Source organism: Leguminivora glycinivorella, chromosome 25, assembly GCF_023078275.1.
Source record: "Leguminivora glycinivorella isolate SPB_JAAS2020 chromosome 25, LegGlyc_1.1, whole genome shotgun sequence".
Lineage (NCBI taxonomy): Eukaryota > Metazoa > Arthropoda > Insecta > Lepidoptera > Tortricidae > Leguminivora > Leguminivora glycinivorella.
This window is the reverse complement of record NC_062995.1, coordinates 4,839,030-4,860,915: the sequence shown is the minus strand read 5'-3', so window position 1 is coordinate 4,860,915 and position 21,886 is coordinate 4,839,030. Positions and strand designations below refer to the sequence as shown.

General features: G+C 38.1%; 1 protein-coding gene and 1 non-coding gene across 4 annotated transcripts; one reads left to right on the top strand and one right to left on the bottom strand.

Moving 5' to 3' along the window:
• The first annotated feature begins 560 nt into the window (after positions 1 to 560).
• On the top strand, positions 561 to 21,516 carry LOC125239313 (general transcriptional corepressor trfA-like). 3 transcript variants are annotated; one of them, XM_048146854.1, is made up of 20 exons: positions 561 to 651; positions 1,641 to 1,772; positions 3,293 to 3,381; positions 4,925 to 5,017; positions 5,193 to 5,303; positions 5,845 to 5,931; positions 7,054 to 7,170; positions 7,779 to 7,880; positions 7,983 to 8,021; positions 8,300 to 8,332; positions 8,408 to 8,503; positions 9,169 to 9,276; positions 11,155 to 11,184; positions 11,816 to 11,848; positions 12,949 to 13,044; positions 14,140 to 14,244; positions 15,042 to 15,158; positions 15,942 to 16,167; positions 16,509 to 16,632; positions 20,970 to 21,516. In XM_048146854.1, exons 1-20 carry the CDS (start codon positions 567 to 569, stop codon positions 21,499 to 21,501), a joined length of 2,355 nt encoding a protein of 784 aa, XP_048002811.1. In that variant the 5' UTR covers positions 561 to 566; the 3' UTR covers positions 21,502 to 21,516. The 3 variants fall into 3 exon arrangements, with proteins under 3 accessions (XP_048002811.1, XP_048002814.1, XP_048002812.1); XM_048146857.1 differs by lacking the exon at positions 5,845 to 5,931; XM_048146855.1 differs by lacking the exon at positions 11,155 to 11,184.
• Positions 13,555 to 13,628, bottom strand: Trnas-gga. The gene has a single exon. It is a non-coding gene; the product is annotated as a tRNA-Ser (tRNA).
• Positions 21,517 to 21,886: the final 370 nt, after the last annotated feature.

The following is a 21,886-nucleotide window of genomic DNA, read 5'->3' as shown; positions in this document are numbered from 1 at the left end:
GGATGGAGGGATTCAGCCCTGGCCCCGTAGCCGAATGGCATTTCTCCGACGCCAAACGAAAGCGATACGCCGCTGGCTCTGTCGCGCCAATACGCAAGCGCGATAGAGATAGATATCTACTAGCGCTTCGTTTCGTGAGCGTTTCGTGAGCGATTGTGCCATTCGGCTAGCCACCCTGTGCGATTGCGGCGAAGAAGCCCAGACCATGGAACACATATTTAATCCAGCGCTGCCCCCTTCGTTCATATCGAGGGCTGCCAGAAGACTTGTTGCACCTCACAACCGATGCAGCTGACTGGCTAAAGTCCCTGAATATTGACATTTAAAATGTAGAAATAATTGCCTATTTTTGAATTGATGCCATACGATTAAAGAAATGGGGTAACAAAAATGTAGCGTTTTTTTCTCCTATTAAGATAGAAAGTGCTCGTTATTCTGTGTAAAACTGACCTAAAATTCGCTAAAAATAAACATGGACAAAAAAAGAAACCCTCTTTTAAATGTTCACATGCGAAGTCACAGGTAAAACCTATGCTAACATAAAGTTACAGTTTTGATAAGCCACAATGTATGGAGCGGTTATTGCCTACATATTTTCTTTGTGTTTATTTTTAACGAGAAGTGAGATAAATTACACAATATACCGTTCAGGTACATATACAATTTATATACTTAGCGTAAAAACCGAAAAACTAAAGTACAGGGTGTCCCAAAAATATCACAACGTCTGCAGAGTAAGGTATGAGGCAAGAACCAAAATAATCTCCAAAGGAAGTTAAGTAAATTGAAGTTTTTATTATCTAATTTATCCCTTTTTTATCACTGACAGTATTTTATCATCACACTCAGTAATAATGTAACTAGAATCAAGTGAGTTTCATTATCCTCCTTGCGTTATCCCGGCATTTGCCGCGCTCAGCTGTGACAACTAATCCCAAGATTTGGCATAGGCACTAGAATCTAGTGAGTTTGTGGTAAAAAAATAACTACCTATGGGTATTTAAAGTATTTGTCACTCAAGAGAAAAAAAATACATTCAGAAACGATACCTAAGTCAAAACAAAAGGCAATGACTCAAACATGATGACGATGAAAATAAAATTGTTATAAGCATAGAAAGAAGAAAAGCAATAAGATTAGTTTTATAGCATTTAGAAAGGAGTCTAAAAAAAGATGCACCAAGCTATCACTATCAAGCTCCTATTATTTAATGTAGAATGTATGCCCGAAACGCTAGAATGATTGGAGGTGCATTGCCGACATTTAAGATGGGTGTACGCTCTTTTCTTGAAGGTTTGTAAGTAGGTATAGGTCTAAAAATACCGCAGGCCACAGTTTATTGCACAATTTAGCTACACGAGGCAGGATATTAGGACTAATTTAAGCATTAAGGGTCCTCTTGACATGGAAAACCTAAAGTGTCTCCTATTTTCAGAACATTTCCAAAAAGCGGAAACATTCTTGAGAATGTTCGCAGAACATTCCTGCAACATGAAATTTATTGTTTAAATGAATTAAAGTTTAAATGGGCATAATATAAAACTATATGTTATTATACATATAATATTGTATATTACAGTTATCTATATTGTTGATAAGAGATAAGTTTTTCGAAATTTGGAATAGTTATTTGTTTTCAGTGGACGAACCTAACCACCTGAAGCTGAAATTCGACGGTTCGATAGTATTATCTGAGTCGAGCGAACAGGATTATGGGTCAGGAAACCTCGATTCTTTGCCGTTTCTTGCTGCCATGAATGACATTCAAATTGGTAAGCAGTTTATTTATTTTATTACTAGCGACTGGATAACTGTAATAGTATTTTATGCAACAGGCGTTTAAAGGAGGTCAAAAAAGACGAGTGGCGTGGGTAACAATTTGAGGCGAAGCCGAAAATTGTTATTAAGACGCCACGAGTATTTTTTGACTCAGTTAAACACCGTTGCATATAATACTTTTTCTACGACCATGCACTTAGTTTTTAATAGTTTTATTGAATACCTTTCGTAAAATTCACACTGTTTCCTGTATTTTGACGCAAAGGTTGGCACTGTTAGCTCAGCTGCCCAAAGCCTTCCCGCGCACGAGCGCAGTATCGTTATAATAATGCGTTGACATGGTTACAGTGCCAAACAAAATAATTAAATAAATAACGTAGAAAATACTTATCTATGATTCAGGTACAATAGCAAAATTACTGACAATTAAAAGTCTTTTTTCCGCAAAATATCCTATTTGCAATATTTAAGGTATTTTCCCTTCAAGTCCCGTAGTCTTGGGACACCTTGTATAATATACAAAGAATTATATACATAGCGCACCACGCAAATACATGCCCTTACCGAGATTCGAACCTAGGACCGCGGCTTAGCAGGCAAGGTCAGTTCCACTACCAGACCGGTCGTCCACCCATTTTTAGGGTTCCGTAGTCAACTAGGAACCCTTATAGTTTCGCCATGTCTGTCTGTCCGTCCGTCCGTCCGTCCGTCCGTCCGTCCGTCCGTCCGTCCGTCCGCGGATAATCTCAGTAACCGTAAGCACTAGAAAGCTGAAATTTGGTACCAATATGTATATCAATCACGCCAACAAAGTGCAAAAATAAAAAATGGGAAAAAATGTTTCATTAGGGTACCCCCCTACATGCAAAGTGGGGGCTGATATTTTTTTTCATTCCAACCCCAACGTGTGATATATTGTTGGATAGGTATTTAAAAATGAATAAGGGTTTACTAAGATCATTTTTTGATAATATTAATAGTTTCGGAAATAATCGCTCTTAAAGGAAAAAAAAAGTGCGTCCCCCCCCCTCTAACTTTTGAACCATATGTTTAAAAAATATGAAAAAAATCACCAAAGTAGAACTTTGTAAAGACTTTCTAGGAAAATTGTTTTGAACTTGATAGGTTCAGTAGTTTTTGACAAAAATACGAAAAACTACGGAACCCTACACTGAGCGTGGCCCGACACGCTCTTGGCCGGTTTTTTACTATAAGGTACAGCGGGGCAAATCTCGACTAGGGGGCCAAATGTAACTGGTCCATTTTTTCCATGTTTTACAATGTTTGCATTATTAAATTCTCCACGGGTTATATATGGTAGGCGTGTTCAGTGGATGCCTGTAGAACTCAACATCATAGTGTAATTTTAATGGAATAAATGGATTAGTTACAATTGGCCCCCCGTCAAGATTTGCCCCGCTGTACCTTATAACACTTTAAGTTACCTAATTTTACTATTTTTACTATGTTGAAATGAATGCTCTTATTTAAATAATTAATTTAATGATTCTAGATAGTGCGGTATCAGACAGAGACAGCGATAAATTGGGTGAAAGGGGAGAAGTAAGAGCTGCAGATGTTTCACAAACACTTTACTTTTCGGTAAATTATTTCTATAGCATAATAGTACTTTTTTTATGGAATAGGAGGACAGCAGATAGATCGCCTGATGGTAAGCGACACTGCCGCCCATGGACACCCGAAACACCAGAAGTGTTGGAGGTGCGTAGCCGGACTTTAAGATGGCTGTACGCTCTTTTTTGAAGGTCGTACGATACAAGTGAGGAAAATAGGAAGTTCGAAACGAGTGGCAATAAAGCACGACCGAAGGGGATATTTTCGACACGAGTTACGAATTTCTTCTACGCACTTGTATCGTACGACGTTTTTCAGTACATATGGCCCTTTGAAGTTTCGGCCTGACAAGTAATGTACTACTTTGGGAACTAGTGCGGTAAATAAACAACATATGTACTAAATAATATATTCTAACTCTTTATTTATGGCAAAGATTTGATGACTTTTTAAGGTTTTTTACTGTAGTTATAGTACAAGACAGTTCTGATTGCCAAATTATGTAAATAAATAAATATTGGGGACACCTTACACAGATCAACTTAGCCCCAAACTTAGCAATGCTTGTACTATGGGTGCTAAGCGACGATATACATACTTAGATAGATAAATACATACTTATACAGAGTGGGGCCTGTAACAAAGGCGAAGAATTGAACTGTAGGCTATTCTTCTTATACTGATCAACATTTGTTCAGTGACTTTTAAAAATTATGAAGTCTTTAAATTTTTAATTTTTCATACAAAATAAGTATTAGCTTCAATGTACGCCATTATTGTTGTCATTGATGTTGTCTGTCACACTTTATACATTACCTCTTAGAAAAAACTTTCAAGGGTGATAAAAATCAAAATAAAAGTTATTTTTAAAAGTCGCCGAACAAATGTTGATCAGTATAAGGAGAATAGCCTAGAGTTCAATTCTTCGCCTTTGTTACAGGCCCCACTCTGTAGGTATATACATAGAAAACATCCATGACTCAGGAACATCTGTGCTCATCGCACAAATTGCCCTTACCGGGATTGAACGTCCTGGGTTCGTTTAGGCAGTGTCACTGCCGACTGAGCCAGGCCGGTCGTTATGTCAGTGCAATATTAGCTTTTACGCTACAAATTAATATGTATTTACACATATAAGTTTTTTATTTCAACAACTGAATTAAATGTTTCTTGATAATTATACATTTAATAAATGCTAATACCGCATAAAAAAAAAACGTTTTGTATATATGACGTGTAAAAGTGCCCCTGTGGCCTATTTGCGGAATAAATGATTTTTAACTTATAATTTTTAAAAACAAACTGTTGCAATAAAATTTACTTTTAATGGAAACTTATTGTTATTAGTAACATTTCTAGAAATTGATTTCAATTTCTAGTAGGCATATAAATTTTGATTCAAATGGGATTATTATTTGTAACATAAGCGATCTATTTTTTTACATTAATAACCTAGAAGCTAGATTTTAATTTTAACTCAATGCCTCTATGCGTTCCCGAATCATTTTTGGGCCACCCTGTATTGTGTAAAGTTGTAAAACGGGCAAAGTTGCACGACTTTGGTTTTCAGAATTCAGAAAGAGAGGAGGATGACAATCATTATCCCGAGTACGAAAAATTGGAAGATACTGATACTTTAGAAAAGCAGAATAGGGGATTTACGGTAAGAATAATATTAGAATTTTATTTTAGCAGTAGAAAGAATTAATAAGGTAAACGGTCTTGATGTGTATTTTATTGAAAACTCCGCTAAATTTGCTCCAACAACTGCGAATCGATTAATAATAATTATTTGTTTAAAAACATTTTAAAAACTATAGGTATATTTTTGGTTTTAGGTCCCTTTTAATAGTGCGGAGACTAGTGAATTGGAGAGAGACAACAATCATTTCCGTGAGTCAGTGAATAATAAAGATACTAGTTTCGAAGAGGACAACAGAGCGTTCACGGTAAGTGTATAGTTTTTTTTAATTTTTTATTATAAATGGGCTTACTCTTGGCCACAGACTAGCCAAAGGCAAAGACGTGGCCTACGATGGAGTGAGCTCGCCCAGAAGATGCCTGTTCACTCTTGATTTGAAGGTTTTAGAATAGTGTTAGAATATCACAGTATAGCTGTAAAGTAACAGAAGCGAACCATACTCGCCCCAAATTACGGTACCTATAAATTATAGACGGTCAAACCAAATTTTGTCATTAAAAAGGCGGAAAATTTGAAAAATGTAGGGCTCACCTTCTGACTACACATTGGCGTTCGTTTTGGAGACACCTGGGGCCCATTTCTCGAAGCTACAAGTTACAATTTACAAGTGGTAGTCACTGTCTAATATGACAAGTTGGAAAGAGACTTCCGCTTGTAACTTGTAACTTTCAGATTTGAGAAATGGGCCTCCGGTATACTGTTACAGTCAATCTCAGTACAAAAATAACGTTTCATTCTATCCAAGAATATTTTTTTAGAATTCTTGAGAATTTTTATTGTCACCGTAGCTAGGACCCCAGGAGAGAAATAACAATAATCTTCGCGAGTCAGTAAAAAATGAAGATAGTTTCGAAGACGACAACAAACTGTTCATGGTAAGGGTATACTTAATTTTAGAATTTTAAACTACAGTAGGTAGGTAGGCAGTTTCCTTCAAGCTAAAGAAATTTCCTTTTTTATTTTATTCTGTTTTGTAACTTCATGTTTTATGTGTGTTACCAATTGACGTGATTTTTTATGTGGAAATATGTAGATGAAGGGATGGAGTAGAGTGACATAGGCTACTTTATACCGCAATATTCGAATTTCACGCGAGTTAAGCCGCGCGTAAAAGCTAGTCCATACTAATATTATAAATGGGAAAGTGTGTGCGTCTGTTTGTTTGTCCGTCCTTCACGGCAAAACAGAGCAACGAATTGACGTGATTTTTTAAGGGGAGATGGTTGAAGGGATGGAGAGTGATATAATATATGCTATTTTTTGTCTCCTTCTAACACCCCACTTCTCTAAAATGGGGAGTGGAAGTTAGTATGCAGCATTCCGCCATTTCCGAATTTAACTCGAGCGAAGCCGCGGGCAAGAGCTAGTCATACTAATATTATAAAATGGGAAAGTGTGTGTGTCTGTTTGTTTGTCCGTATTTCACTGCAAAACGGATCGACGAATTGCCGTGATTTTTTTAGTGGACATAGTTGAAGAGATGAAGAGTGACATAGGCTATTTTGTCTGTCTCTTTCTAAATCCCCACTTTCCTAACTTACTAGGTAGGTTAGTTAAGTATCTAGGTTATGATTGCTGAGCTCTTGCAGGGTCCATATTATGTACCTAATTAAGACTTAATATATGTATGCAATAAATGCTTATGACTTATGCCTAAAAGGGGGGGGGGGTAGAAGTTTGTGTGGAGCATTCCGAAATTTTCGAATTTAAAGCGAGCGAAGCCACGGGCAAAAGCTGGTTGTAAATATTTTAAGCGGGTTACTCACGTTTAATTAAGTTGAAGTAACGCTCGACATGTTTCGATCCATTTCCGAGGATCTTTTTCAAGAGAGAGATCTTTTTCGTAACGACCACGCCTCCTTCACTCGTCGAGAGAACTTGAGTAACCCGTTTTAAATATTTTAAAAGTTTGAGTGTCACGGAAGTTTTAGAGTTACAACTTTGCCCATACCTATCACAGGCAAAGTTGCAAGATAATCATGTTTCGTGTGTTTAAGAATAACGAAGGGAGTGCAGAGAAGTTATCCTCGGAGGTGGAAAGCATTGATATAAACGTGGGCAATGAAACCTTAAGAGCAGAATCAAATGTATCGACAAATTCTTTGGAATTACAGGTAAGTACATCGCTCATTTTAGAAGTTATGGGATGTAAAAAAATAATAATAGCTAAAAAAACTAAAAATACTACTATCTAGAATATTGTGGTGTGGTTTGGGCGATGCTGGACACCTATCACTGTATCACAATTTTTTCTTTCAACTCCGTAATTACCAATAGTGGCACTGAAACTTACAGTTTCATTTGTCCTGCCTACTTGCCTAGGCCGTTTGGGAATACTACATATATGCGTGTGTGTATGTAGGTATGTATGTATGTATGAATACTGACTAGGATGACTCTTGAACTCATAGCCCCTAGATCTGACTCCTCAACCGAGACAATATGAATTTCTCGCTTAAATAGAATTTACTTCTACTTTACTTTTTTCACACACACACACACACACACACACACACACACACACACACACACACACACACACACACACACACATTTGGTGTATATAAGACATGTGTGTATAGAGTTACCTTATTCTTATATTTAATTATTATTTTGTTTAAGAAATAATCAAAATTTACCTACCATATAAATCTGCGAAACCAAAACGAAAATATAATAATAAAGCAGGCAAAGTTGCAAACTGATTTCTATTGTGTTTTAGATGGACAACAGTAGTAGCAGTGTAGAAAATAGAGCGACAGACACAGAAAACAAGCCTCTACCCGAGCCATTAAAGGATGAACTTAAAAACAATAAACCTAAGGTACATACTTAATGATATTATTCCAAAAAGCGACACTTATTATGAATAAAATAAATTAAATGAATTAAGTGGGCAAAGTTGTAAGGTATTATGCTGTTTCAGATGAACGCCGGCGCCGACCATCAAAAAAATGAGATATCGGTAAGAGAGGACAATCTATTACCTAATCAAAACGGGACTAAAAAGACAAAATAAATGATCAACCAAATCTTGGCATTAAAAAAAGGCGCAAAATTCAAATTTTCTATTGAGCTTAAACCTTCACCCCTACATTTTCAATAAATTAAAAAGTGTCGAACGTCAAGATTTAGGAAGGCATGCATTTATGAAGAGAGTTGGCCGGTGAGCCGATAATTTTTCAACTTTGCTGCCTTTTTAAATGCAAAGATTTCTCGATCGTCTATATTTTGTTGTTTCAGATGGACGCCGCACATGAGACGAATGAGATATCGGTAAGAGAGGATAAGAAATCTATTAATCAAAACGGTACTAAATGGCCAAAGGTGTAAGGTATTTTGCTGTTTCAGATGGACTCAGGACACCAGAAGAATGCGGCGTCGGTAAAAGGGGATAATCAATTAATAAAGAGTGGAACAAATGAGCCAGACGATATCTCAGCTCAGGTAGGTATTGCACTTTAACTTAATGCAGCCTAAATACAACCCAATTGCGTGTCACAACTGGATAAGACTAGCTCAGGACTGGGAGAAGTGGCGTACTAGAAGAGAGGTCTATGCTCAGCAGTGGGCGATAAAGGGCTGATATGATGATGATGATTAAATACAACCCTCCCATATGCATGGTTCGACATGCACTTGGCCGATGTTTTATGTTATTTTTAGTGTGTTTATATGTTTAAAAAAAATATTCTATTCTTTTAGGCACTTAGTGAGCAGTAGGTACCTAATCTGTCGACAGCAATATGGCCCAATTTTTAGGTTTTTATACTTTTGTCGCTTAGCTTCAAACTCGGGTAAATCCATTCTGCTTTATTATGTATGAAAATGTGAGTGTGCACGGAATAACGTCTCACTTTGTCGATTGCTACAAAACCGCTTTGTCAGTTTGTTCATATAAAGATACAAGTAAATCTCGCCATTAATGGTAACCGACAAAGTGGGACGTTTTACTAAACACACTCACAAATAATCAACCTTATATCAGAATGGATTTACCCGAGTTTGAAGTTAAGCGACACACTTAGTGTTGAGGTTGAATAAATACAACTTTGCCCATACCTACCTACCAGGGGTAAAGTTGCACCTTTAATATGTTTCCTGTGTTTTAGAATAACGAAGGCAGTTTAGAAAAGTTATCGTCGGAGGCGGAAAGTTTTGGTTTAAATGAAGCGTTAAGAGCCGAATCAAATGAATCGACAAATTCTCTCGAATTACAGGTAAGTAAATTAAAAATATAAATATATTGGGGGACTCCTTATACAGATCAACCTAGCCCCAAACCAAAGAGGATCGAGTATTATAGAGAGTTACTGTCAAAGTAAAATGTGTAATCACAGTGCACAGACTGCCATCTCTCGACACAAGCTTAAAACGAACCTCAGTTTTGAAAATTTGGCTATATTGTTAGCTTGATATGTGTTAAAATGTCAAATATTATGTGTAACGCCATCTAGGCCACCGTACCTTTTTCTCTAGGGCATTGAGGTACGTTTTTTTCTTAGACTTTATCCGTCTATACGGAGTTACATATGTCTTTGCCCCCAACTAAGCAAAGCTTATACGCATGCTTAGCGACGATACTTAAATAGATAAATACATACTTATATACATAGAAAACATCCATGACCCAGGAACAAATATCTGTGCTCGACACTCAAATAAATGCCCTACCGGGATTCCAACCCGGGACCGCCGCTTATCAGGCAGGGCCATGGGGGCCGATTTTTGAGTCTTACTAGTTCGAATTCAGAAAATTGTCACTGAAAATAATAAGCAAGTCACCGTTTTCAACCGGTATTTTAGTGACAAAATCCCGTATGCGAGATTCAAAAATCGCCCCCCTGTATCCGAATGGCATTTCTACGACGCGAAACGAAAACGAAACGCCGCTAAAGGTAGTCTTGCTCTGTCGCGACAATACGCAAGAGCGATAGAGATAGATATCTACGAGCGTTTCGTTTCGTCAGCGTTTGTGCATTCGGCTACTTACCAAGGTCACTACCGACATAGATTAAATATAACAAGATCATACCATCCCATACATTAAAATGCGACCGCTTAAGACCGCGCTTACACTCCACCACACATAGATGGCGCCACAAAAAAAATGTCTTGTAGCTTTCGATTATACTTGTAGATGGCGTTAAGTGTCACTTTTGATATAGATTTACGGCTCGGAATTGACACTTAATGCCAATCTACAAATTATCGGTGGCAACAAGGCATTTTTTTGTGGCGCCATCTATGTGTGGTGGAGTGTAAGCGCGTTCGTAGGCGGTCGCATTTTAATGTATGGGATGGTATTGTCTTGTTATATTTAATTTATGCTACCGAGTACCGACTAGGCCAGATCGGTCGTCAACATTATTACATTACATTATTTATATAGAGGTACAAGCTTTTACCCGCGGCTTCGCACGCGTTAGAAAGAGACAAAAAGTAGTACAGAAGACCGCAGCCAAATAGCACTAGACCCTACTCATAGTGTTGTGTTCCTGTCGGTGAGTAAGGCTGCCAGAGCTCAACGAGGGTGCGGTGTGCTGATGACGGGAGGACTTACGGAACTAACTTGTTCCGTCTATTGTCCTTTGAGTCGTCGGCAACCCGAACCCTCCTTAGAACTTGTACACTCCTTTTTACTGTGTACTTAACACAGCAAAAGGGAATGTACAAGTTTCTAATGGGGTGGCAACGCGCATGTGACACTGTTTGAGTTGCAGGCGTCCATAGGTTACGGTGACCGCTTTACATCAGGCGGGCCGTATACTTGTTTGCCACAGACGTAGTATAAAAAAAAAAAAGTAGCCTGTGTCATTCTCCATCCCTTCAATATATCCACTTAAAAAAATCACGTCAATTCGTTGCTCCGTTTGGCCGTGAAAGACGGACAAACAAACAGACACACACACTTTCCCATTTATAATATTAGTATGGATTGACCCGTGTGGTGACGGGTTAAGAATTTCACCTCGATTTTTAACTTAATAATATAATTCCAAAAACGTCTCACTTATCATGAATAGTTTAATGAATTGAATGAATGAATAATTAATATAGTTAATTGGGTAAAGTTGTAAGATATTAAGCGGTTTCAGACGGATACCCATCAGAAGAACACGGTACCGGTAAGACATGATAATGTATTGATAACTAAAATAACCATAAGACATTAATTTAAAAAAAACCCCAACATAGTGGACCGATTTCCATCGAACATGGCTAAGAACACTCTCGACTAATTCAGCTTTCAAACAAAAAATAATCAATCAAAGTATTTGCGTCGGGGGTTAAAAACGAGACTAAATGTGTAAAGATATTTTCTCCTCACTAGCTCGAAAACACGTGTTTTGTCTCTTAATACCAGCGGGTAAAACGCATTTTATCCACTAGTGGATAGAGTAATTTGACCTTGAATAAAGTCAATTAACTGCTTTAAAATTGATAAAAGTAAGTGAATCTAGTAATAAAGATGATTTACCACCTGTGGAACTACTGGAAGCAGTGATAAACGCACTTTTTGCCTTGTAGTTTCCGCGCTGTAGTGAGGGAAAAAGTTTTGTGTTACAATCGGGTTCAAATGTATTCTACTTCTCGTGTGTTAAAAAACTCGCAAGTTCAGGACTCTATTCTCGAACCACTCGCTTCCCTCGTTGTTCAACTATAGAACCCTTTTACTTGCTCGTTTTTCAATTCCACACTCGGCGTTAAAATACAACTTTGCACCCTTGTATAACAAATAACTATTCTCTGTTTCAGATGGACGCCGATCATGAGAAGAATGCGGCATCGGTAAGAGGGGGCAATATATTTATCAAAACGAGACTAACTCCCTTATTCATAAACGTTCACAAAAGTTGAAAGGCCGATAAAAAACGTTTGTCCTTTTCTAACATACTAATACGTCGGAAAGGGACGAACTTTTATTATCGGCTTATCAACTTTATCATAGAGGAATAAGTAAAAGAAGAGTTTTAACTCCATACATCAGTAAATGCGAGTAATTTGTAGTGACATCTAGCGTCAATCTCGCGTCAAATAGCGTGAATTATCAGGACTACTACTCGACTCTAGGTGCCAACAGTGTCGCGTCTGCCAAAAATGTAATATTAAAACAGTTTACAACTTATATTACAAGCAGAAGGAATTGAAAACAGAGTACTGATTAATACTATTGTAATATTAGCTATAAATTGTCGAGCATTAGACTTTTTATTTGTCGCGACATCTACTGACAAGTAGTAGTACTAATATTTTACGCTAGTTGACACGTGATTGACGCGTGGATGACGCTAGATGTCACTGCAAATAACTTGCAATTACTGATGTATAGAGTTTCAACTCTTCCCTTACAAACTAAAAATTCCTTTATGACTTTAGTAAACGTGAATGAATAAGGGGGTAAATGTGTCATAATCTGGGTAAAGGGACCTTATTGTTGATGGCGCTTACGGTAGTACCGTTGTCTTCCTGCCGGTGAGTAAGGCTGCCAGAGCTCAACGAGGGTGCGGGGTGCTGACGACGGGAAGACTTACGGAACTAATTTGTTCAGTCTATTGTCCTTTGAGTCGTCGACAATCCTAACCCTCCTTTGAACTTGTACACTCCTTTTTGCTGTGAACTTACACTTAACGCAGCAAAAGGGAGTGTACAAGTTTCTAATGGGGTGGCAACGCGCATGTGACACTCTTTGAGTTGCAGGCGTCCAAAGGTTACGATGACCGCTTTCCATCAGGCGGACCGTATGGTTGTTTGCCACCGACGTAGTATAAAAAAAATGAGCGATGTAGCGTGTATAAATACGACGCGGGACGTAAGCGCCATCGCCCAAGGTCCCTTTACCCAGATAATATCATAAATGTGTAAAATTGTAAGATATATTGCTGTTGCAGACTGTCGCCCATAAAAAGATTGAGGCATATATAAGAGAAGACAATCTATTAATAAAAACTGGACTAAATGAACCATTCCATGTGCCAGCAACTCAGGTGGGTAGTACACCTAATACATTCTGTATAACCTAACCACAAAATTACAATTTTGAAAAACCCCCGACCGCGGCATAATAGACCGATTTTCATGAAACATGGCTAAGAACACTCCCAACTAACTCAGGTTTCAGACAAAAATATACTAAATCTAAATCGGTTTATCCGTTCGGGAGCTACAATGCCACAGACAGACAGACAGACACGTCAAACTTATGACACCCCGTCGTTTTTGCGTCGGGGGTTAAAAATAAGTAAGGGAAGAGTTGTAACTCCATACATCAGTAAATGCAAGTTATTTGTAGTGACATCTAGCGTCATCCACGCGGCAACTAGCGTACATTATCTTATAGAATTTTTGCGAATTTTAATCCTACCGACTGCGCCAACTATATATTAAATAAATATTATACGACATTCTTACACAGATTGACTGAGTAAACTCAAGAAGGTTATTTTTTATATTAAAGGAAAACATTTTTATATTAAAGGAAAAAATTGAAAAATTTACGCTTCCGGCGGGACTTGAACCCGCACCATTTTTGCAATCCGTGCAATGCTCTTACCAATTGAGCTACGGAAGCCACGCCGGACTTCGCAAATCTTTCCATGCCTTTCCTTTTGTACACACGTCTTGGGGTGACGTCTAGCGCCATCTACATCATTATCATTTAGGTTATTTTTTATTGAATTCCGTTAACATTAAGGGGGGGTTCTTTAAATCAAATACAATTAATTTCTCTAAGAAACTAGCGTCTTAACTCTTACGGTTATCGAGTTATTAAAAAAATAAAGATAGTTACTGAACACGTGTGTGACACTGACAGCCTTTACCAATTCCTAATGTTATTTGATTGACATGTGCCGTCAAACACTTGAAACTAACTTCAATGTTATTCTTAAGGGTCTCTCACACTAATAAATTAATTTGTTATGCGTGAAAATGATGAACAAATTTATTTTGCGAATTTAACTAAAATTGATATACAGGATGGTTCCTGATAATGAACCTAGCTACGTGTTGAATTTAAGGGAAAACGAAAAAAACACGGTGTATACTAACTACATATAAACTAACTATTGATATTTATTTAGGAGCATGGTGGGAATAAATCTGCGGCGGAACGATATCTAAAATTATTTGGAAATAAAGACAGTCCGGAGGAGCCAGAAATCCAGTTGCCAAAAATTGACCTTACGGTAAATATTTTGATGAGTTTGATCAAGAACTGCTGCACATATTATATAAATACTTACATTAGCGACATAATATTAAGAAGTTTCTATTTTTTTTAATTATAAATGGACTTAATCTTGGCCACAGACTAGCCAAAGGCAAATCTTGGCCCTACGATGGAGTAAGCTCGCCCAGAACATGCCTGTTCAAGTGTTCATTCTACATTTGAAGGTTGCCGGGTTATATGAGCTCGTAAATACTCTATGTAGCGAATGTCTTACGAACAATCGGTGGCCATAGTAAATAAATAACATTATGTGTCATTTATACACAGATTGACTAAGCCTCACGGTAAGCTCAAGAAGGCTTGTGTTATTGGTACTCAGAATACGATATTTATTATATAATATGCAAAACTTAACATAGAAAAGATTTATGACAGGAACAAACATCTGTGCTCATCACTCAAATAAATGCCCTTACCGGGATTCGAACCCGGAACCGCGGCTTAGCATGCAGGGTCACCACCGATTGAGCCAGACCGGTCGTCAAAATACACAAAAAATAGATGCAATAGGATTATATGATCAAAATGTATGTGCGACTATGTTTATGTTATTCTGCTTTTATGAAAGTTATGTTAAAAGACGAGTTTGTTAAATTCAAATTATAGAGGCTAAGCAGAAATACAAAATGGATTATTACTGTCCTGGGAAGGCAGCGAGTTCAAGTCTCAAACAAGGCAGTAATTTTCCACTTTTGAATTTATTAACTTTTACGGTATAATGTGTTTTCTTTTCACAAAAACTTATATGTTCAGCTTAGCCCTACGACCAGAGCCGTAAGACCGAGAACGACCAAGTTCAAACCGCACAAAGTTCAGGATGACGAAAGGATAAAGAAATTTACTACGCACGTGTATGAACAAGCTTTGAAGGTCAGTACATCGCATCAGTTTTAAAAATTCCTAACCACAATAGTTATTTGTTATACAAGGGGGCAAAGTTATTAACACGCGAGAAGTAAAATACATTTGCACCCGAGTGTAACACAAAACTTTTCCCCTCACTATAGCGAGGAAACTACAACACAAAAATGCGTTTATCACTGCTTCCAGTAGTTCCACAGGTGGTAAATCATCTTTATTACTAGATTTACCTACTTTTATCAGTTTTAAAGCAGTTAATTTGACTTTATTCAAGGTCAAATTACTTTACCCACTAGTGGATAAAATGCGTTTTTACCCGCTGCTATTAAAGGACAAAACACGTGTTTCCTAGCTAGTGAGGGGAAAAATTACAAAAAAAAATTCGCGACATAGTGGACCGATTTTCATGAAGCATGGCTAAGAACACTCCCGACTAACTCAGCTTTCAAACAAAAAAAAAAACGAAATCTAAATCGGTTCATTCGATCGGGATCGAGCTACGATGCCACAGACAGACAGACAAACAGACAGGCAGCCACGTCAAACTTACAACACCCCGTGGTTTTTTACAAGAGATATGTCCGTGACTGTACCCAAGTTGTATGGAAAAGCAAGTTTACTGCATACTCTTAAGAGCAAATTTTGACGGTTTAGCGTTTAAGCGTCTCACACTCGCGCGCGTATCGGGGCGCGAAGCTGCGAACGCGTGTGGATTCGATACGTAGAAAGTTCAGCACTCGCATACGCGCGCGAGTGTTGAGGGAGCTTTAGACATGTTTCTTTAATCTCCAGGTTTTCGAAGCGATGAAAAAGAAAACGGATCCGTACACGGGGAAAAAGATCGACGCGCTAGCAGAGACGTATAAGCAAAAATTCATGGATTTCGTGAGAAATACCAGAAATGTGGACATTAAGACTAGCCAGGGGACTCGGAACGTTATCCTGCATACCATAGACACTTCTAACTTGATCATGAAGAGGATTGTTAGCTTTTTGAAGACAGATATGCTTGGTAAAGGTGTGTAACATTATAGATAAGATCATACCATCCCATACTTTAAAATGCGACCGCCTAAGAACGCGCATACACTACACCACACATAGATGGCGCCAAAAATGTCTTGTAGCTTTCGATTACACTTTTGACATAGATTTATGTCTCGAAAGTGACAACGCCAATCTACAAATAATCGATGGCAACAAGGCATTTTTTTGTGGCGCCATCTATGTGTGGTGTAGTGTATGCGCGTTCTTAGGCGGTCGCATTTCAATGTATGGGATGGTATGATCTTGATGGCGCCTGTAATGTATGGGATATCGGTCCGACCAAATTTTCTATTTTTTTTTTCATTATGACAGGTACAAATGCGTTGCGGCAAGGCGGAGCGCTGCGGATGCAAAAAGAACTGGACACAGTCAAATCATTGGAGTATGAACATGCGTGCAAAATGTTTGGGATCTGCCACAGCGCCAATGGATTTAGGTATCCAATACCTATTTGGAACCTTACTAAGGGCCGGTTTTTCAGTCGCCAGATAAATATATCTACCAGATAAAGTTATCAGTATCCTTTTCATCACACGTATAAATGACAATGACAGGTAACATTTATCTGACCGATATTATTTATCTGGCGATTGAAAAACCAGCCCTAAGGGCTTCGGATCGGATCGGCCTTTGCCGGTTAAGAGCGCTTTCAAAAAATCTGCTTGCTCGCATTTCGACGCCGGCGGCGCTGGCGTGCGCCTGTGTGCAGACGCACACTATAACCAGAAGCATAACGATTGTAGCCTGCGGTACAGACATAGCGTGCGATCCTCTTCGAACCAACCTTACGTGCGGCTAGAGCGAAAGGGATAGCATTCATGGTCGGTACCGCCACGCCATCAGTGGCGTTGCGGACTAACCATTATTGATACTTGCGTAAAAACACCACCATATATATTACATATTTGCATACATGATTTCGTGCATAAATACTTGACCTTTTAGTTTAATTATTAAACTTATCACAGTTTTTTTTATTAAAACGTGTGTAGCCTTGGAAGAAATAAATTAAAAAACTTTTATAATATAATAAATTGTGTATATAATATTGTCTTCTGTCACCGCGATAGTTACTCATGAAATAAATTTATGGAATCAGATTATATCGCGTATAATGAATATAATCCGTTTTCTTAGTTTTATTTCATTTTGTATATGATATGTTTTCTAGGTTCTTTTCGGTGAAGGAAAACATCGTGAGGAAACCGGACTTATTCCAATAAGGTCTAGTTTACCCTTTGGGTTGAAAGGTCAGATGGCAGTCGCTTTCGTAAAAACTAGTGCCTACGCCAAATCTTGGGATTAGTTGTCAAAGTGGACCGCAGGCTCCCATGAGCCGTGGCAAATGCCGGGATAACGCAAGGAAGATGATGATGTTTTCTAGGTACATATACAGAGTGGGGCCTGTAACAAAGGCGAAGAATTGAACTCTACTAACTCTAGGCTATTCTCCTTAAGCCGTTTTCACACTATCCGATCCGATATCGGATGTCGGAAGCAATTCAATAGAAAAAATCCAAGATGGCGCCTGTAATGTATGGGATATCGGTCCGACATCCGATATCGGATCGGATAATGTGAAAACGCACTTATACTGATCAACATTTGTTCGGCGACTTTTAAAAATAACTTTTATTTTGATTTTTATCACCCTTGAAAGTTTTTTCTAAGAGGTAATGTATTGCAAATTCTGTTAAGTCTAAAGTGTGACAGACAACGTCAACGACAACAATAATGGCGTACATTGAAGCTAATATTTATCTTGTATGAAAAATTAAAAATTTAAAGACTTCATAATTTTTAAAAGTCACTGAATAAATGTTGATCAGTATAAGGAGAATAGCCTACAGTTCAATTCTTCGCCTTTGTTACAGGCCCCACTTTGTATATAATGGAACTAAGATCGGTTTTCTTTAATTTTAAGTAGTTTTTTTTTATATTTAAAATGTGTTTTTAGGGTTTCGTAGTCAACTAGGAACCCTTATAGTTTCGCCATGTCTGTCTGTCTGTCCCTCCGTCCGTCCGTCCGTCCGCGGATAATCTCAGTGACCGTTAGAACTAGAGAGCTGAAATTTGGTACCAATATGTATATCAGTCACGCCGACAAAGTGCAAAAATAAAAAGTGGAAAAAATGTTTTATTAGGGTACCCCCCTACACGTAAAGTAGGGAGTGATTTTTTTTTCATTTCAACCCTAACGTATGATTTATTGTTGGATAGGTATTTAAAAATGAATTACTGAAATCGTTTTTTGATAATATTAATATTTTCGGGAATAATCGCTCCTAAAGAAAAAAAAAGTGTGTCCCCCCCCTCTAACTTTTTAACCATATATTTAAAAAAAAAATCACAAAAGTAGAACTTTATAAACTTTCTAGGAAAACTGTTTTGAACTTGATAGGTTCTGTAGTTTTTGAAAAATATGGAAAACTACGGAAGAGCCGAGCGGCTATTTACCAACGCGGCTTTAAAAACCGGCCGAGAGCGTGTCGGGCCACGCTCAGTGTAGGCACTGAGCGTGACCCGACACGCTCTCGGCCGGTTTTTAAATATTATGTTGTTTTAATTGCATGGAGCACAGGAAGGTCCACATCTATGTATTAGTTTTTTGTAAGGAAATACAACTCTACGCTACGCCTACCTGCTTTAGTTGACTGTTGACACACTGAGACAGTGGATGCGCCAGAGTATAAAAGAGTGATTACCATCTCTTGTCAAAGATCTTGTTGAGACGAATCAAACGAACCCAAACACGAAGTGGTTTCAAGACCTGGTCGTGGAATACTCTTGACTACCTTCCAGCTTCATCATCAGATCCTGGGTACCATCTCTTGTCAAAGATCTTGTTGAGACGAATCAAACGAGCCCAAACACAGAAGAGTTTCAAGACCTGGTTGTTGAATACTCTTGACTACCTTCCGGCTTCACCATCAGATCCTGGGTACCATCTCTTGTCAAAGATCTTGTTGAGACGAACCAAACGAGCCCAAACACGGAGTGGTTTCAAGACCTGGTTGATGAATTCTCTTGACTACCTTCCAGCTTCATCATCAGATCCTGGGTACCATCTCTTGTCAAAGATCTTGTTGAGACGAACCAAACGAGCCCAAACACGAAATGGTTTCAAGACCTGGTTGATGAGAACTCATGACTACCTTCCGGCTTCATCATCAGATCCTGGGTACCATCACCTCTTGTCAAAGATCTTGTTGAGGCAAATCAAACGAGCCCAAACACGAAATGGTTTCAAGACCTGGTTGATGAGAACTCATGACTACCTTCCGGCTTCATCATCAGATCCTGGGTACCATCACCTCTTGTCAAAGATCTTGTTGAGGCGAATCAAACGAGCCCAAACACGAAATGGTTTCAAGACCTGGTTGATGAGAACTCATGACTACCATCTGACTTCATCATCAGATCCTGAGTACCATCTATTGTCAAAGATTTTGTTGAGACGAGTCAGTAACCTCAAATGATATTCAATAATAAATAATACTTACTAAAAATATTAGTCAAGTTAATTAGTTAGTTACCAAAGTCGTCAACCCAAGGATCAAAGTTTTCGGTCGCAGTATACATGCAACAGTACAGCCAAACACGCACACAAGTGCGGTTTTGGACACGGCGGGTGCCGCACACAATGACAAAATAACTTCGCGATCGTCGAGCCGCGTGCGGAGCGGACTAACATACGTCCTGCCTCTACAAGCTCTGCCGCGGTACTGACATCGCAAGCGCGCGTAACCGGTAATAAGGAGGCATTTTTAAAAAATCGTCAAAAATATTAAATTGCAATTAATAGAAAACTTTTGCATAAAATCTGTTTGAGTAAGCGTTGCAGATTATTTTTATATTAAAACTACTTCAAAAACACGTAAGTTTTCGAAGAAATTGACACTTATTCTGAGGTGACTTCTGAAACAAATTGGATTCATCATATCCTCATTTACTCTATTCTAAAGCCTTATAACAAAGAAGTAGTCTCAGATGATTGTAGTACAGGATATACATAATACAAATTTACCACTTGAAGCATTCAAAACTATCCAAATTTTACAAATTAGACGGACTAAGTCAGCACTTTTCGCGGGTTTTCCTAAACATGCACCAGAAAAAAAATCATAATTAATTAAGTGAGTTAGTTTTTAAAAATCCAGTCTCACAACATGTAAGTTAAGAAGATGTCCTAATCGAATCCTGAACTTAATAAGTCTTTTAGATGACGGAAAGTGTTGCATTTTGCCGACTAAAACTATCAATTTTACATTATTACGACGTTTTCGTTGAATGCCCTCTTAAGCCCATTAAACCATTTCAATCAATTTTTAAGTGGTATAGCTGTGGTCAATGATTCCACCAACGTAGCTCTTTGCGATTATAATTACGTTTATTTTGAATCAATAGGGCCCATAGAAGGCAAGATATCTGGAATTTTTCGTGTGAGGTCTTTGGTGTGAGGTTTATCGTTGGTGCACTTTATCCAGAGACACATTTGAGTTTTGATATTTTTGTACGATGAAATTTTTGAGATGAAATCCACCCATCTAGGCCACCGTGCCTTTTTCTGTATGGTACTGAGGCACGTTTTTTTCTTAGACTTTATCTGTCTATACGGAGTATTATATGTCTTTGGTTCTTAGTAAAACAACCCACTTTGTCGCTTAGCATATAGACGAGAATTGCTTTTGTTCTTTATATGAATAAACTGCCAAATCGGCTTTAAGGCAAGCGACAAAGTGGAACGTTTTACTAAACTCACTCACATTTCAGAAACAAGCTACAAGTCATAGTATCCACGCTGCTCGCACTCCCGGACAGAAAACTCATTCAAGCCAACGACGCCGCCACAGAAATATTTAAAGACGCCGATCTATCCAATTTCATATCTTCATACGCCACTCAAAACAGAGTCAGAAAAGCTATAAAATCCTTAGAAGACTTCGACGCCAAAAAACTGAGAAAATCCTTAGAAGTGCTATTCGGTGTCTTAAGTCAATCGCACTTACCTCTAATCGTAGATCGGTCAAAGAAAATTGAAAAGGTTTCCGTTAAACGGACTATTTCTTTCCACGGTCTTCTAGATGCGTTAGAAGACGCGATTCCACCTACTGAGGGTAACAGAAAGGTCTGGGACGACGTAGCGAAGCAATTAAAGATATGGAAAGACGGAGGTGCGATAAACGTTCAAGAAACGTTGAAAATTCTGTATGATAATGTGAGTACAGGGGTGGCGAAGTATGGAGAAAAATCGGAGAAAATTAGAGAGCTTGTTCAAGATATTGTAAAGAGTATTAAAAAATAAATTTATTGTGGTTTATACTACTTTTTAATTTCTTACTTCTTACTAATATTATAAATGGGAAAGTGTGTGTCTGTTTGTTTGTCCGTCTTTGACGGCAAAACGGAGCGATGAATTGACGTTATTTTTAAAATGGAGATAGTTGAAGGGATGGAGAGTGACATAAACTACTTCTTGTCTCTTTCTGACGCGAGCGAAGCCGCGGGCAAAAGCTAGTTTCTTATGTTTCTGGAACACAACTCTATAAAAGGAATAAATTTGAGCTCACAATGAACAAACTTTTATTATGGGACCAATCGCTGTGAAATCGTAAAAAATTGGGTGTTTCATCCATAGAATTATAGTTAAGCCAGAATGAGTAGTTAGGCCAAAACGTGTGTCCACATGA

Excerpts from the sequence above, each read along its gene's own strand:
- LOC125239313 (XM_048146854.1), top strand. The coding sequence starts at position 567 with ATGTATGGAGCGGTTATTGCCTACATATTTTCTTTGTGTTTATTTTTA. Across the intron at positions 5,018-5,192 it reads AGCAGAATAGGGGATTTACG|GTCCCTTTTAATAGTGCGGA; the intron begins GTAAGAATAATA and ends TTTTGGTTTTAG. Across the intron at positions 5,932-7,053 it reads ACGACAACAAACTGTTCATG|AATAACGAAGGGAGTGCAGA; the intron begins GTAAGGGTATAC and ends CGTGTGTTTAAG.